General features: G+C 41.5%; 1 protein-coding gene across 1 annotated transcript in view; it reads right to left on the bottom strand.

Annotated features, from left to right (window-relative positions):
• Positions 1-1,478: 1,478 nt before the first annotated feature.
• The window catches only part of Acox2 (acyl-CoA oxidase 2), a 30,451-nt gene continuing 13,568 nt past the window's right edge, over positions 1,479-18,361 (bottom strand). The window contains exons 12-15 of the mRNA XM_076870919.1: positions 16,746-16,851; positions 12,553-12,770; positions 5,219-5,351; positions 1,479-1,623 (exon numbers count right to left, since the gene is read on the bottom strand). Of these exons, the coding sequence (XP_076727034.1) occupies positions 1,561-1,623; positions 5,219-5,351; positions 12,553-12,770; positions 16,746-16,851 (520 nt within the window). The 3' untranslated portion in view covers positions 1,479-1,560. The remainder of the gene's footprint in view (positions 1,624-5,218; positions 5,352-12,552; positions 12,771-16,745; positions 16,852-18,361) is intronic.

The raw sequence follows: 18,361 nt of genomic DNA, 5'->3' as shown, positions 1-18,361 counted from the left end.
ATAGTGAGACTTCCTGGTTTGCTAGCACACCTTATAAAAAAGGAAGGCATGTAACTTCTGCCCTGTTTTCTAAGGGAAGAGTGGAACACTTGAGACTCTGTGCCCTGGAGCAGGCAGGTCACTCTTTTTCTCCTCCTCTCTGTGAGAATATTCCAAGATTCTCTCTATGAAAAGATAAGAACATTTGCTTTGTTAACTTTTCCCCATGTCTTCCTGAAAATTTATTTTAAGATTTGATAAATTCCCAGAAACCTGTAATCAACTCATTTTCACCGTCTTCAGACTAAGATTCCTTAATGTTGTTGACAGGTTGCTCTGGTTTTGGTAAATTGATGTACTAGTTCAAGGCTGCCACTTTAGAAGGTTGGCTCTCATTTCAAATTGATTGGTGGTTGCAAAAAAAAAAAAAAAAAAAAAAAATCCCCAACTGTTTAGTTGATTACTGTTGGTTATTTCATAACTTGGATCTCCAACTTTGTAATAGTGGTCGAATGTATTTCTCATTGGCAGGGTTCTCCTGTTTTTAGAAAGAGATCAATATGAAGTAAAATGATTGTAATTAAAAATAGTTGGGGAAATAGGAATATACTAGTTGCTCTAGTTGCCCAACTTACTGGAGATATTTGCTTTGGTAAATTTTCTCAGGTTTACTAATTATTAATAACTAAATGATTGTTTATATGAGTACATTGGGAAAAGCAGCTGCTGAAATTTTTATTCAATTTAATTTGTTAGTTGATAATTTGAGTGTTTTATCTAGTTGGATAATTGGAAATGGTATGAAAAAATGTCCCTTGATTATGTTCGGGTAATTTTAAACTATTGTGTCTGTTTCTATGAAGTTTTTGATCATTCTCACTGCAGAAGAGATTGTTTTTTTTTTTTTTTTTTTTCCTGTGCTGGGGATTGAACCCAGGACCTCTACAACTCATGCTAGGCAGGTAAGCTACATTCTCAGCCCAGAAGAGTTGATTTTTAAAAGCTGATACTTCAGTGCATTCTTAGGGCTTTGTATTTTATTTAGGTTACACCAAGCATAGGCATTTCTGGAGGACAGTGTGTTGGAATGTTTGTGTCCTTTTAAACCTGAGGATAAATGCTAAGTGTAGCTCAGTAGTGAAGTACTTGCTTAACATACATTCATGATGCCTTGGGTTTAATCCCCAGCCAAAAGAGAGAGAGAGAAAAACTGATTTGGCTTTGCTATATCTGAAACAAAGGTCTAGTACAAATGCTACAAGTGGATAGTGGTCCCCCACCCCCCCGCTTTTTTTTCTTTTCTTTTTTTTATTGTGGGAAATTTCAAATATCCAACGAACGGTAGAGAGAGTAGTGTAGTGAACACCAAAATACCTACCCAGTGACCAAATTTAATAGCTCTTCACGCCCCCTTTTTATATACTATTTTGAAGCAAATCACAGATTATATCTCATAGATACTACTTCAGACTATATCTAAAAGATGACTCACACACATATATGTATATCAGTTTTAATTTTGCTAATATATGCTATAGAACCATTGTAGTGCTGCTTGCTCCTTGATTACTGTTGATTATTTCATAGCTTGGATCTCCAACTTTGTAATAGTGGTCGGATGTATTTTTCATAGGCAGGGTTCTCCTGTTTTTAGAAAGAAATGCATTATTAAGCCAAAATATTTCTGCCAGGATTAATGATTTTTTTTTACTTTCAAATTTAATGTTTAGCTTCAGAAAAGTAACATTCCATGAGATTCTTAATTTCTCTAATTATTTTTTAAATTCATTTTGTGTGAGCATATGGAAAAACATTTTTCCAAAGGGCACCCTTCCTTTCTCATTGCAGCTTTTAAATTGTGAATGCAGGTGGCCAATTTAAAAAAAAAAAAAAAAGAAAAAGAAAAACCTAAACCAAACAAAACAGCTTATCTTTGCTTTTGGAATTTAATACAAATAAAAGGCCTGACTCTTTGAGGCTCTTTGAAATTGAACATGAACCACAAAATAAGAAAACCAGAAAGCAGAATCAAGTAAGCAGTATTCTGTGTCTGAATAGGTTTTCCCATTGTTCTCTAATGCAATGTCTAGATTCTTTCCTTTATAGAGTTCTAGCCTCATCTTTTATAATATTTACTTGGTTTTGCCTGTTTATGCGAAAACTGTAAGCTCCAGGGTCTGTGATTCTTGTTCTCCACTAGTTTTTGTTTGTTTGTTTGTTTGTTTGTTTTTGGTGCTAGGGATTGAACTCAGGGGCACTTAACCATTGAGTCACATCTCCAGCCCTTTTTATTTATTTTGAGACAGGGTCTTGCTAAATTGCTTAGGACCTCAATAAGTTGCTGAGGCTGGCTTTGAACTTGCAATCCTCCTGCCTGAGCCACTGGGATTATTGGCATGCGCTGGTGTACACACCTCCACTGTATTTTTAATACCTGGAAGTTTCTGGCACCATAGTATAAGCTCAATAGACACTTCCTGGATGCAGGAATGACTAAGTCAATAGATGTGTTTAACAAACCTAACTACTACTAGGGCAGATTTTTACAATAGAACGATTGGGGGATAATAGGATTCATGATTTGAAATTGTCCCCAGTGGCTCCTTCACTCCTTGCCTCCATAGGGAATCTCTTAGATGTGAGTTCATATAGGGAGGGGGAACTCTTTGTAGTTTTCTTTGGGGAAGCTGGATTGAAATAGCATCCAGGTTGGGCAGAAAATCAAAAAAGCAGAAACCATGGCTAGACTAAACCAAGAGAGAGCACACCATCCTGTCTAGGGAGAAAGCTCACCATAGCCTGCCCCAGACAGAAGAGACTCTTCTGTGATTTTAAGACATTCAATTTAGCACAGCACTTTACTTTCAGTAGAAAAGCCACTGAAATACACTCCCATTTGTACTTGTGTATCTACATGGCATATTTCAACATAGCTGCTGTTTTAATTTATTTAAAATACTTGTAATGTGCCTTTTTTTACTGTGCAAATGAGGGAAAATGTCTCTTTACTGCAGCTTCAAAATTATCTATATTAGGTCAGAAAAATACACTTTAAAAGTTCTGGTGGTTTCTATAGGAACCAGAAATGTATTGTAAAATCATGTGGCAATATATTAGTGGTCAAGTGATTGTCATTTTGATTAACTGGAAACAAGGTCATTTGTAACCACACATTCCTAAATTGCTATGCATGAAAGAGTCATATTGCTGTTCCTGTCACCTTTTTAGCAAGGCAATGTATAGTAGGATATGAGAGTCTGCTGCATTTGTTTGCAGTGGGCTCCTTTGTCTGTGTAGGTTATAAAGCCATGTTCATTTATCCCATAAATGTGGCGTGTCTACTCCATGACAGGTTCTGGAGTTAGGCAGGGGAAGGCTCCACCCTTACTTGCCATCAGGCCGAAGAAAAGTGAATGGGATGAAGTGCATCAGTATTTTACCACATCTGTTTAATGCCGTGAGTCAGTCATACCTCATTTAGAAAAGGCTGCTCTCATGTGGTATCCAGATTGAAGTCTTTAAAGGTGAAAAACAAGAACGCCCCCACCATTCTTCAGTGACCATGAGAAATCTGGAGAACTGGAATGTTTCCTGTGTTTTCAGTAAAACTGGACTGAGCTCTGCGTGTCAGCATTTCCTGTCAGGTATACAGCAGGGCAGGTTCTTTGGAGCATCAAAGGGCATATGTATATCTTTGGACCATAAGAACTAGGCTGGGCTAGGCAGACTACTTTATTTTTATGTCAGGATTTAAATGTTAGAAAGGAGAGATGACTATAAAAGAAACACTCTGGAAGTAGGCAAACTGTATTAAGTAAGCAGTAAATATATTTTTCTTCAGTAAATTGTTTATATTTCCTTGTAGATTTCAAAGAATGCCTTTCTGGGGATGGGGATTGACCGAACAGATTGGCCACCTGAGAGCTGTTCTGGGGTAACTGGTTGTGTTATAACTTCAGAGGATCATGTTAAATTAAGCTATGAGGTATGACAGTACAAATTGTTAAGAGCAAGTCTAACACTGTGCCAAGTGTGAATGAAAGCCTGGGAACTGCCAATTTGATGAGCTGTTAAGACACCTTTTTTTTTCTGAAATTGGACTGAAGAGATAGAAAAGCAAGTGTTACCATGTGAACAACATATTTGCATTATACATCTCTCTCTCTTTTTTTTTCTTGGTACTTGGGATTGAACCCAGGTGTGCTCTACCACTTAGCTACATCCTCAGCCCTTAAAGATTTTTTTTTTTTTTTTAATTTTAAGACACAGTCTTACTAAGTTTGCCCAGGTTGGCCTTGAATTTGCAGTCCCCCTTCCTCAGCCTCAGAGTCTGGGACTGATATAATAGGCGTGTTCCACCATACCTAGCTTTACATGATAAATTTTTAAAAATCCAGCACTACAAAAACAAACAAACAAAAGATTTGTGTACCTATAGACTTTTTGTTTTGACCATCTGTCAGGTTTGATGTTAAACATTGGTTCCCCACATTCTTAACTACAGAATTTATTTCCTTGTTCCAGTTAATGCATTCATTGACATTTGCAACTTATCCCTGTGAGGCTAGGCACAGTCTAGGACCCTCACCTTAAAATAGTTGGGATTTTATGAGTCCTCCCTCTCTTCTTGCTGTTAAATATGTAGAGTGTTCTGGTATTCTCTCCCAGGAGAGCTGGGGATCTTGTTGCCGTAACCTTTGTAATTGTCATTTTTGTGCCTCTGCTGGCTACCATGGCTTTGAAGCAGCCTTCTATGCTCCTGAGATTGCCAAGAAGAGGCATCTCTAGCAGGCAGTCAGGTCTGAGTGAGACACCCCCTAAAGCTTCCTGTCACCTCTGAATGCCCACTTTCATCTACAGAACACTGAGAGTTTAAAGAGTGAATATAAGATAGTTAAGTCACTGCTGTGATTTATCTTCTTATTTTTGTTACTTAAAAGCCTGTTTACCACTGTGTATATATGCTCTTGGGTACGTCAAGGCATGATTTAGAGCTTCGGCTTCCCTCCTAATTCCCTTTACTAAGTTCTGAGCAGTGCATCTGCTGATTACAGTTCCTGCCAGGCCACACTCCTACTGCTGGTGTCTTTAATGTATTCTCTAAAAATATTTTAAACAGACATTCTGTATCAAGTGATTTTCAACTTAATGGAAATCAATGAAAATGGGAAAACAGAGGTGTATTTACTGCTTGTTCTCTCCTCTCTTACATAATTTATAATGTGTTCCACTCCACTACCTGAGCATTGCTTGGTGACTCCCGAGCCCACTGGAACAGACGTCCATAGACATTTCCATCATAACAGCCAAGTGCTGAATTCAAACACTGGTCGGTGAAGTCAAATGCATCAGTTAACAAGATAGCATCCTTCCTGAGACAGGAAACAAGACTGTGAGTATTTTGGATCTGCTTACAAATCTAATTAATCTAGAGTGACAGATAGCAACACCTAATTAGAACTTGCATCAGTATTCACTTTTTGAACAATTCAGCTTTTTTTTTTTTTTTCATCAGTTATACATGCACAGTATAAAGAGTCAAAAGAGTTCTTTAAGGCTTGCTATTTAAAAAACAGCATATCCTTGTCTCTCTCCTAGAGGCAGTTTCAAGAGGCTGATATTTTGGTGTTTTACTAAATACCTGGTTTGTATTGCTAGCAACTTTAAAATAATTTTTTTATTTGTTCTTTTTAGTTATACATGACAGTAGAGTGTATTTTGATATATCACACATACATGGAGTATAACTTCCCATTCTTGTGGTAGGACATGATGTGGAGTTTCACTGGTCATGTGAACATAGGAAAGTTATGTCCGATTCATTCTACTGTCTTTCCTGTTCCCATCCCCCCCTCCCTGCTAGCAACTTCTTGATGGTTCAAGTGTGGATGTTATATGTTGACTTCCCATTACAGAAGATAAGGATTTACTTTGAGCATCTTTCTCTTCACCCCTTCCTCCCCTCTCCCATACTCCCTTCCCTTAGCTTTCCTGCCTCCTAATAAAGTTGTAATTTTGGCCAGAACAGATTCAGTGTTGACATTCTGTTGACTGTACGGCATTCAAGCATTGGAGGTAGCTGGGTACTGTCCTTAATCTGTCTTGGATGATTCCTCATTGTTATGACCTCCCCACCCCCACCTATTTAATGTCTCTCATGCCCCTAGTGGTCTCATTTCCCTCCTTAGGCAGCTGAAATTCCATTGTCCATTATATTTACCCTCTCAAAAATAGATTCATCAGTTTTTCTTGCTTTATCATATTAGTTTAGCAAAGCCCATCCCTTGTTATCTCCAGTTTTCCACCAACTTCCTGCCACCACTTTTGTAGTTACATATGGCTGCGAGAACCAGCCTAAGGGTTCAAAGGTTCAAGTGGGCCTGGTGGCTGTTTTGCAATCATATTACATTGTTCTAGTTCTTTCTCTTTTACTTCTTTGTTCTCATAATTGTCTTTCGTCCTCAAATTTACACTACTCACCTCCCCATCTTTCTTTGTTTTCTTTTTTTTTTTTTTTTTTGGTACCAGGGATTGAACCAAGGGATGCTTAACCACTGAGCCCCATCCCCAGCCCTTTTTAAAATTTTGAGACAGGGTCTCACTAAGTTGCTAAGTTGCTGAGGCTGGCTTTGAACTCACGATCCTTCTGCCTCCTAAACTGCTGGGATTACAGGTGTGCACCACTGTGCCTGCTCACTTCCCCATCTTTCTTACACAAATGACTTGGCATCTTATTTCACTGATAAAGTGGAAGGAGTAAGAGACTTTCCACAGTTCCCACCCCTACGTTTATACACAGTGCCCCCAGTCTTAGTGAAGGTCACCTGTCCAGGATCCCAGCTCAGGCCAGTCAGTCCCTTCTGTGTACTAGCTGCCTTCTGCCCTTGTCTACTGGAAAACGATATTCCAGAAATTATCTTGCCTTACTCCTACAGTGTCAAAATTCCCCTTTCTGCTGGATCATTTCCATTAATATACAGACATGCTGTCATCTCTCTAATCTTAAAAAACAAGCTTTCGACTCAGTTTTCCTTTCTATCTTAACCCCATTTGTTGGCTCCCTTTTATGACAGTACTTGCAAGTATTTTGCTGTCTCTGCTGGGTATATTATATCTCCAGTGTTCCTGTTCCTCCAGAGAGAACTGGATTCATTCATGTTCTCATCTCCACCACTCCACTGACAAGGTCACCTCTTAATATCTTTGTAGGATCCTGAGACTCAGTACGTGGACCTCTCTCTTCATGTTGTCACTTCCTGTGGTATCATCTCTCTCATGGCTTTAAATATCAACCATATGCCAGTGACTTCCAAATTTATCCCTCTGTGTCACATCTGTATTTGGATTTCAAATAGGCTTTTCCAACATAACATGTCTAAAACCAAACTTCTAATCTTTTTCTGTCCATCCTGCTCAAACCTGGCTCTCCTGTAGTCCTCCCCATTTGATTCTTCTGTCTCACCCCACATCTATCTAATCTCTCAGCACATCCTGTTCTACTTTCAAAATATAAAACTTTGATCACTTCCCACCACTCCAGTGCTCCCACTCTGGTCCAGGCCAGGATCCTCTCTCCCTGCTGCTTTCTATTCCCCTCTCACCAGGTGGGGATTGAACCCAGGGCTTCACATATGCTAAGCAAGTGACCAGGTGCTCTCAGCCCTGCTTTTCTTTTTATGTTTTGGTACCCAGGATAGAACCCAGGGGCTCTCAACCACTGAGCCACATCCCCAGCCCATTTTTTATATTTTATTTAGAGACAGGGTCTCACTGAGTTGCTTCAGCCCCTTCTTTTTATTCGAAATTCTTAGTATGGTAGCTGGAGTGATCCTTTAAAAATAGACATCGGATTATTTCCGATTGTGACTGTCCTGTGCTCAAGCCCTCCTAGGCTCATACAGAGTAAAAGCATTGACCTCCAACATTAGTACCTGTCCATACCTGGAAACCTTCCCCCAACCACCATGTGGCAGCCATGTGACACTCCTCAGGACTTTCCTCAAATGTCGCCTTCCCACAGACCTCCCTGCTCCCTCACCTCCATATTCCTATCCCCTTTCCCTGGTACCGTTTCCTTTCTGGCACTGATTAACACTTCACAGGGTGTATTGACAATGTGTGCACATGCATGTGTGTGCATGTCTCTCTCCTCTTTGTAGGCACTGTGCCCTTTTCAATCTGAAACACTTCTCATGAGGGATATTCTTGAATTATTTTATTAATAAATTACTCCCCCCCCAAAATAAAATAAGTTGCCCCTTTCCCTTTTTTCTGTCTTTCTCTTTCTTTTTTTCCCCCTAGACCTGCTTTTTAGAAGATGAATAGCTAGGATAGGTCCTCTTATTTTTTAAAGATCTTTCCTCTCGTTTTTTTGTCCTTTTCTGCTTTCTTTCTGTGAGGTCTCTGCAACTGTATCTTCTAGTCCTTAAATTGAGTTTTTCATTTCTACTACCTTTTTGTTAAATTTCAAAGAGCTCTTTTTTTTCTTTCTTCTCTGAATATTATGTTTTAAATAATTACATTCTGGTTCTTATTTCATAGTTGGGGTATCTCTTATTAATTCTTCGAGGATATTACTATGTTTTTTTCTTTTTAAAGCTTTCTACTCACTACATATTCTCTTTGTGTCCTCTGAGTTGCCTTGTTCTTGTTCCTTCTTTTATGTTAGCAGCATTCAGTGCATCTGGTGATCCTAGAGTGTCTGGTCATAGCTAAGAATGGGGCATGAACTAGCTCAGTACAAGTGTGTATGTTGATTGTTAGCGGGGCTCACTGTGGACTGTGCCCCTGCTTCCTTGGATGGTCAAATTCTTCAGAGAAGGATTATCTTGCTATTCTCCTACAGGATACCCGCCTGGCTGTCACTCTCTTAGTACCAAGAGGTTAATGAGCACTGGAGGAGGAAGTGTTAATATTTGGCTTGTGAAATCCCTGCTTTCTGTAGGGTAGCCTCATCCTCCACTATGCCTAATGTTCCCCATTCCCCTTGGCCCTATCAGAGTAGGGCTGGGAAAGTCACAGGGGAGGAGGGGAACCGAGGTTTCAGATCTCTCTGAGCTGAACTTCCACCATCCTGTCAGTCTCATCTCACTCTCATCCCCATTGCCTGAGGTACACAGTGCTTCTCCTTGGGGTTCTCTGCTGTGACTTGTCTAAGTCATTGTATGCCTATTTATCCAACTTTCATTTTCCTCTCCTGTTCTTTTTGTAGGCTCATGCCTTTAAAAATTTTTTAATTCTCTTGCTGTTGTTTAAAGAGTGCTTCCTAGCATGTGCAATGCCATGGGCTCAATTGCTAGTGCCAGATAAAAACAAAACAAAATGCTGTCAAAAATATATCTGGAACAATTATGCCTGGGGTATTAAACTTTCCCTAGTCTAGGGAATCCAGTGGCAGACACCATTAAGAGCATAATTAAGTACAGCACAATTCAAGCCCAAATGTGTCTTTAGGAAGGAACAAAATTAAGTGCATTTGTGCAGTCTGCCTTACCTGAGATTTACCCCAGTCTGCCATCTTTACCCCAGCTGAGATTTTACTAACACATTTTTAAACAAGTAAAAATAAATAAACAAAATAAAGGTAAAACCCCTTTGGGTCAATTCATTAATGTGACACAGAGAGCTGGTTTTAGTGTCACTTAGAATAGTGTGCTGCCTTTCATTTGTCATCTCAGAAGTCTGAGAGAGATAATGACTAATCAAGGCAGGGAACTGTGACAAAGAACCGTTAAGCATGGATTCTGTTACATACCTAATTACCCTGCAGTAGTAAGGTTACTTAGGAACCATAATGTAAGTAAATCATTTTGTGGGTTTGATGCTTGCGTGAGTTGGCAGCTTGCGTCAGCGCTGTCTTGTCTTGATTTGTAAGTCTCTGGAGCAACGAAAGCACTTAGAAATGCTGTTTGCAGATAAAAATGAAACCCCCAAAACTCCATACTTAAAGATGTTAAGGTGATCTTTTGTATTTTATCATCACTACCAAGCAGGACCAGAATATTATTTTTATCATGTGCTTTTAAAATGCCAAGTGTTTCAGAAAGACACATTTGGGCTTGAATTGTGCTATACTTAATATGCTCTTTTTTTTTTTTAAATTTGTTCTAATTAGTTACATATGTCAGTGGAATGCATTTTGACAAATTATACATTAATGGAGTATAACTTCTCATTCGTCTGATTGTACATAATAGAGAGTTGCACAGGTCATGTAATCATATTATGCATATAGGGTAATAATTTAACACGCTCTTAATGGTTTCCACCAGTGGTTTGCCTAGATTAGGGAAAGTTTAATACCTGGGCCATCATTGTATCAGATATAGATAGATATTTTTTGGTACCAGGGATTGAACTCAGGGACCCTTAATCATTGAGCCACATCCCCAGCCCTTTTTTGTATTTTATTTAGAGTCAGCATCTCACTGAGTTGCTTAGGGCCTTGCTAAGTTGCTGAGGCTGGCTTTGAACTTGTGATCCTCCAGTCTCAGCCTCCTTAGCCACTGGGATTACAAGTGTGTTCCACTGTGCCCAGCAGTCAGATTATATATATAAATGGACATAATACCTTTATTTTGTTTATTTATTTTTACTTGGTGCTAGGGATTGAACCCAGCGCCTTGCACGTATAAGGCAAATGTTCCACCGCTGAGCCACAACTCCAACTAGGCAAGCACTCTACTGCAGAGCTACATCCCGAGCCCTGTGCATATTTTTTTAAAACTTTTATTTAATTAAAAAAAATATATTTATTTTTTAGTTGTAGTTGGACACAATGCCTTTATTTCACTTATTTATTTTTATGTGATGCTGAGGATCGAACCCAGGGTTCTGCACATGCCAGGCGAGCGCTCTACCTCTGAGCCACAATCCCAGCCTATTTAATTTTTTTAATAATTATTTTTTAAAAGTCTTTTTAATATTTTTATTTATTTGTATTTATATGGTGCTGAGGATCGAACCCAGGGCCTTGCACATGTGAGGCGAGTGCTCTACCGCTGAGCCATAACCCCAACCCCCTTTATTTAATTTTTTAAAAAAATTTTTATGTGGTGCTGAGTTTAAAACTCAGTGCCTCACACATTTTATTTAATTAAGACAAAATTTATGTGGTACTGAGTTTTAAACTCAGTGTCTCAAACATGCTAGGCAAGCACTCTACACTGAGGTATAGCCCCAGCCTCTGTGCATATTTTTTTAAAACCAAGTTCATAATCTTACTGTTTGTGTGTGTGTGTATGTATGTTATGTTTATTTATTTTATTTAGATTTATTCCTAACAGTATAAAATAACCTCACAGTATAAGATTCTTTCAAATTATTAAATATTTTTCATGGACCCCAATTTTGTTTTCAGTACTGAACCCAGGGTCACTGCTACTGGGCTATATCCCCAGCCCTTTTTTGACAATTTGTGATGATTTAATTGAACAAACATTTACTAGCTACCATCTATCTAAGTGCCTATGTTTTGTAATAAATAGCACGTAAAATACTGTATATTGTTAGAAATAAAAAGAATTTGTTTTATTTTCTTTAACTCTGTCACGGAAATTTTATTTTACAACAATTTAAAGTTTATAAAATTTTTTAGTGATGCTGATAATGAGAACTATCAGAGGATGTAGGGGAAAGGCCATACCTCCCAATGTACAATACGTGTCATATTTTCTGCCCCATGGGGTCTCAAAAGGGTGTATTCTCAAGTTATCCTATTTTTTTAAAAAAAATATTATTGGACAATGGAAATAATCCATATTTTTAAAATTTGTTTTCTAGAACCCTGATCAGGTTGGCCTGTGGTTTTGATGTTTTTCAAGTAATTATTTAGATTATGTGAAATGACCGGATGAAAGAAAGCATTTGATTAGTATTTCATGACTCCAGATTGTACTGCATTAATTCTACATATAAAAACTATTTGTATTATTGTTCTATGAATCAATATATAAATTACCTAAAATAGTACTTTGACCTTCACCCACAGGTTAAGGGTGCATGCTCAGGCGTCAGAGAGGCCTGAGATTGTACCAACTCCTACTCTGGCTAATTATGTGATATTGAGCAGGTTAACTCCCATAAGCCTGAATTTCCTCTCCAGTAAAATACAGAGATTAAGTCCATTTCAAAGGGCTCTAAGGATTAACTGAGATGATGTTTGTAAAAGCTTTTGGCACAGTGCCTGGGCACATAAGTACTCCTTAAGTGTTAGCTATGATTCAGACTATTAACACATATTCACATGTGGCATGCTTTATTTTATTCATATGCCTGTGACATTGTTCCTGTTTCCTTGACGATGTTGAAGAGGTCAATTGAGGTTGCTAACTTATTTTTAAGCATTTTTATTTCTAATTATTCTTCACTTGTTTCTTTCACTAAGCCTTAATACTTCATGTTGGCATAATAATGCTGGGATACGAACCTCCCCAGGGCCCTTGCTGGTTTTGCCAGACGTACCCCAGTTAGCAAGATCTTGGAGTTTGAGGTGACCTGTGAACTAACCTGTGAACTAGAGTAGAGGGCTTTTCTCCGAAGGCTAATATCATGGTTTGAGGGCCTGCCACTCACCTGATCAGGAGGAGCAGGTCCAGGTAAGCTTTTCTTGCCATGTCTACTTGGGCCCCAGACAGAAAGCCATCATGGAGAAAGTCACCTGAGTTTGTCAAGATACCATGTAAAGCAAAGAGGTCACAGAGGCGTTGGAGCACTTGCTGAATTGCTGGTTCCTTGTCTAGTTTCTCCAGAGCGTCTGTGAAACTCTTCACAGTGATATAGTAGCAGTGTGCCTACAAAGACAAAGGTGTGTCAGACACTGATAGATGGTTTCCAACTCCAGAAGTCACCCTGGAATCTTGGCAAGACAGACGAACTCGCTGCCATAGCTGTATGCTTGCCAAAGGGCTGACAACAGGCCCCCTCCCCTCCAGCTCGCTCAGGGTCTCCTTGAGCCTTTTTGGTACAGTGTGTATCTGTATACATGCACACGTGTGTGTCTGGCCCGTGGGCTCTAGAAGTTGGCCTTTGGTATCCTCATTTTGCTTGGGGCAGCTTCAAGTAGAGTTGAAAGTAGAGAGAGTGTCAGATGTGCTGGTGGCTGGCTCCGGGGACTTGGAGGGAAGCACGTGTGTGTATCGTGTGGTGGGAAAGTGAGGGTACAAGATGTAAAGGCAATTTATCCTAGCCATCAACCTAATGAGAGCGCCCTCTGCCAGATGGACTCCTTCCCTGGACCCCCTTCTCCCCATAGCCCAGCAACTAAAGGATTAATGCCTGTCTCAGCAGGAACCTTTAGGACCTTTTATCTCCTGCCTTTTTGGTTATTAAATATTTTTAATATCCCCCCTTTACCCAAGACAAGTGCACATCAGTATTTTATCAGTTAGGATACGAGTTGCTTGAGGAAGAGGGGCTAAACAGTTTGAGGCTTTCAAATTTGTATGTGTGCAGGGCACCTGGATGTTTTTTCAGAATGCAGATTCTAGCTGGGTGTGGTGGCGCACACCTGTAATCCCAGCTGCTCAGAAGGCTGAGGCAGGAGGATCACAAGTTCAAAGTCAGCCAGCCTCAGCAAGTTATCGAAACTCTAAGCAATTTAATGAGACCCTGTCTCAAAATAAAAAGTAAAAAGGGCCGGAGATGTGGCTCAGTGGTTAAATGCCCTTGGATTCAATCCCTGGTATAAAAAAGAAAAAAAGAATGCAGAGTGAGAGTAGATCTCTAACTGTCTTGTGATGTCCATGCTGCTGCTAGTAACTTGAAATAGCAAGGTTTAAAGTGTCTTGGGGTTCAAAAGAATTCCCCCTGCAGGACAAGGGATAGGGCAAGGCCATCTGAGGCAAGGGGAACTTTATGAGCAAAGGCTATACTTTCAGGAGGTAATTTCCTGAGGCCGATGCACTGGAATTTAATGAGGCAAGGATGGGCACTTTGTAAGTTTGGATGGACCCACACCTGGACCCACATTAGTGAAGAGCTATGAATGACATGGCCGGGGTTTTATTCTGTAGGGGCCAAGGAGTCACCAGAGCTTTCAGCGGGGCAGCGAGTGGTCAGGTTTCTCATTTGGAAAGAACCTGCCTTCCTCACACAGGTGCTGATAGCTCCGCTTAGGCAGCCAGCCCTGCTCCTCACTGCTGTGCTGGGTGTGCAGCGTTTGGAGGTGGACGGTGATCAGATGGGTCCTGCCGCCCAGCAGCCTTCTGCGCTCAATCTGCATTGAGGGACAAAACTGGAGACACCTGTACTTTTGTCACTGAAGCCCCGCTTTCCCTTGTCTAGCCCATGGACCACACCCGAAGGTTCTCCAGGCTCTGCTTGAGGAGTGAAGTGATGGTGAGCTGCCCCAGGGCCCAGTTCTGTCTTGGAAAGCAGGATGAAGACCAGAAAGAGAAGGTGGCCTTTAGGCCATAGGGATAAAGTATGTCCTTATCGCTGGGTATCTCTTAAATTTTTACACATGTCAGCTCAGTCTTCATAATAATCCTGTAAAGTAGGTGCTGGTAAGAGCTCTGTGTTGCATGAAGAGACAGGCTCTGAGACTTAAGTTCCTTGCCCAAGGTCATATGGCTGGTAAGTGGTGGCAACAAGAGCCAAACCAGGGCTGTACTCCTAACTGCTACCTGTGCTGCCAAAGCCACCAGGGCCTGAAGCTGGGTTATACCAAGCACCAGCATTAGCTCCAGGATCCTGGGAACTGACATCTCTCATGGGCAGAGCCTGACATTAGAGGACCAAAGCCTATCAGAGCACCTTTGTTGTACAGACTGGAAAGAGGGGAGGGAGTGCTTGAGATCAGATGGCATGTCACACACACAGCTGGGAGACCAGAAGTTAGCTCATGGTTTTTCCTTGTCTATCCACCTACCAGTTTTGTCCCCTGCCCCAAGTTGTAGTAAAGTCATTCTCTACCTGCACATTTCCAGTTTCCAGATGAGGCCTGGTTGGGCGCTTGAGGTTTCCTTGGAGTAGCGAATCCCACAAAGCACAGGAAGTATAGAACCCCTTTCCACTGTGACCTCGGAGACAGCTTGGCCACCATTCCCCCAGGAAGCCTTTTGGACTCACTCTTCTCTCACAAGCTGACTGAGCTTCCCACCTTTGGTGCCCCTGAGCTTGAGAAGCCCTGAGGACACAGCTTGCCTGTGGTGTGTGGCGCAGGAAGCCATCTTGACTCAGCCATTTTCTACTTCTTGGACTTCATGCCTATGAGATCTCTTCCTTCATCCTTAGAGGAGAGATTCTGCTGGTCTCCTGCACAGGCTCACATGTGCTAAATGAAGGAAACTGGCGAGCAGCATCTGGCCTGTTCGAAGGCAGGGCTTAGGTTTGGAAAATGAATAATGGGGGATTGTGGTTCCTTTTTTGGTCATCTGGTGAGAGTGCCGCCTGGGCTCACTCCGTGTTGACAGGGCATTTAGCACGACAGGGAGTGCCCCTGTGGTGGGCTGTGGAGCTGAGAGTTGTGGCTACTGCCAGTGTGTGTGGTGTGGTGCAGGTGTTAGGTCACCAGGTGGTGCTCATGCACAGCCTGCCAGCCAGTCCTGCCCTCCCAGGGCCTCTGCAGACCTTCAGGCCTCTCCTGCTTGGCAACCATTTTGGGGGGTCCGAAGCCTGATGATTGGAGTGGCCGCTTCAGTTTTCATTTGTTGGCACGGCCAGCGTTCCAGTTGCCTAAGCTCAAGAGGCATTCTTACCTCTTTCCCACCCCATGACTCTTGAGGCCTGTTCCTTCCTCTACCCCTTTACTATCTCTGCATTTCCCCACTTCTCTCTGTGGCCTCTGCCAAGTTCATGGTGGGGGCTGGTCCAGGCTGCAGCAGCTTCCTTCTGATTAACTTCCAGTCTCCAGTCCCATTCCTCCCTCTGCAGCTTGCATGATCCTTCTGGAAGGAAACTCTGCTCCCTTCATTTTTGCCTGATGCAAACTCAGCCATGGCTTCCCGTCACAATGGAGACAAGACGCAGGCTTCTCACACTGCAGAAGGTCTCTCCTGTCTCCCCTGCCTGTTACCCTCCTCTCCTTGATTCTTCCACCTTTGGCTCCTCCTGAAAGGTCTGCATTTCCTCCCAAGCACCAGGACTTTTCCTGTCTCCTCTTCTTGTATCTGCAGCTCCCTTTGCTTGGAAACCTTTCTTTGCAAAGCTGCCATCTGTGCCCCCCCAGCCCCCTCATCCCCCACCATCCCCAGCATGCTAATTTCAGCTTATCCTCGAAGCCTCAGCCTGTGTGCCACCCTTTCTGGGAAGCCTCAAGGTGAGTAGACATGCACCTGCCCCAGAATCCCACAGCAGCCTATATTCCCCTGCCCAGTGCTTCCTTGATAGGTTTGGGCAGCAGCTTCACCGTTTGAGCACCGAGCCCAGGGCTGCTGCAGAGTGGGTGCTCAAATATTTGCCGACTGACTGTGAATTATGCACAAACACAAACTATAGTGGAAATTGAATCAGACATCCAAGGATTGCCTGTGGGGCTAAGGGGAAGCTTGACCTGCTTTTCTATCTGGAAGGAAATATTTGAACAACCTGAAGCAAATCCAATAACACTGCCTCATTACCTTTCCCCCCAAGAGCTGCCAGCAAGATTGCTTTAGAGTTAAGTCCTTTAATTAAAATACCCTGGACTAAAGCCTTAGAAATGAAATGAGGGCAGCCGCTGAGGCGCAGGCTTGGCGAATAATGGCACAGCCTGGGTTTTCCCAGCAGGGTAGCCAGCTTGGAAAGACAAACGGGTCCCTTGCAGCTTTGGCTGATAGGCAGCTCACCTTAGCAGCCTGGAGGTGCATGACAGAAGTCTGATTCCAAGCCTCCTGCTGGTCAGCCCCAGATTGTGTGAGGGTCTGTAGATGATGCACCGAGTCCTCTATGAGCCTGAAAACCAGAAAAGGGTCAGCTTCTTGACTGACTGGGAAAGATAACCGGTAGCTATGGGGGGCCCTCAGAAATACAAATTCAGTTTAGGACTTCTTGTGTGTCATAAAGCTAAATGCTTGATAAACATTCTCTCTCAAAGAATGCATTTCCTATTTACAGTGGGGAAAACCTGAGTGTCAGAGAGGTTAACCAAATTGTCCAGGGTAACAGAGCTAGTAAGTAAGGAGTGGAGCCAGAATTTATTTTTGTTCCTTTTGGAACCCAGGGGTGCTTAACCACTGAGCCACATCCCCAGCCCTTTTTAATATTTTATTAGAGACAGGGTCTAGCTAAGTTGCTGAGGCTGGCTTTGAACTTTAGATTCTCCTGCCTCAGCCTCCCGAGCCATTGGGATTATAGGCATGCACCACCATGTTCAGCTTGGATTTTTTCTTAACCACCACATTTTAAAGCCTCAGGGATTTGGGCCAGGAGCATTCCCCTCTTTTTCATGCACATCCCACCCAATACCAATGTTTTTAGGCCATTCCGTTATTTGGCTTCCTATGATCCAAGGAAGAAAACAAAACAAAACAAAATTTGTTAAATGTTAGTGAGGCCTATTGGTCACCCAGCCTGCTGCAAGGAACCTAAAAACAAAACCAGAAAACTAACTATTGTCCTCCAAGACACTAAATTAGTCATTTGCCATTATATTAACCTTTAATCCCCTTTTATTGTTTGTTTCCTGCATGACCATCCATAACCCTTGAAACTTGTGTGTAAAGCAAACTGTTAAGCAATATTTATTTTGCTTTGTCAGGGAGTACATAAGCAGATGTCACTCTGAGTTCCAAGCAAAGAGAAACTCAATGGCATCTTAATTACCCAGCAGTCTTCTTCTCCCGAGCAAGTTCCCCCAAGTGAAAATCAGTTCTTTGAGGCCTGAAGGTTTTATTAGTGTATCGATAGATCCCTACATCTTAGAACAGTGCCTGGCATATTGTAGGCACTGAATAAACATTTGTGGAATGAATGAATGTCTCAAGTTCCTTGTGATCTCAAAATAACTATCAATCATTCCTGGGACCACAGGTTGGGATATAAGACCACCTATATACTAAAAGTATATATTTTTTCCAGTTTATTACTTTTGGCATTTTAGTGTTGGGCAGGGTGAGAAGCTTTTTCTTTATAGGTCATTAATTCTTTCCATCTCTCTGTGAAGGTGTCTGTGCTTGGCTAGGCCTTCTCTTTATTCCAAGCTTGTAGCATATTTAGTCATTCCTGACTGGTGGGTACCTAACAATATTGGTTGAGTGACAGAATGGATGACCCCTTGGTTTTGTCTATGTTCTCTGGAGTCTATCAGATGCTGGAATTAAAACAGAGTACAACCTCTGCTAGAGTCATATTTTAGAAAATTATTTTTAGATTATGGACTATTTTCCAACTTAGAAGGGTTGCTGTATTTATCGTTATTGGTTTGCATATCAGTATACATTGGTAGTATTTTCATATGGGTACA

Source organism: Callospermophilus lateralis, chromosome 1 (genome assembly GCF_048772815.1).
Source record: "Callospermophilus lateralis isolate mCalLat2 chromosome 1, mCalLat2.hap1, whole genome shotgun sequence".
Lineage (NCBI taxonomy): Eukaryota > Metazoa > Chordata > Mammalia > Rodentia > Sciuridae > Callospermophilus > Callospermophilus lateralis.
This window is presented reverse-complemented; position numbering and strand designations above follow the sequence as displayed.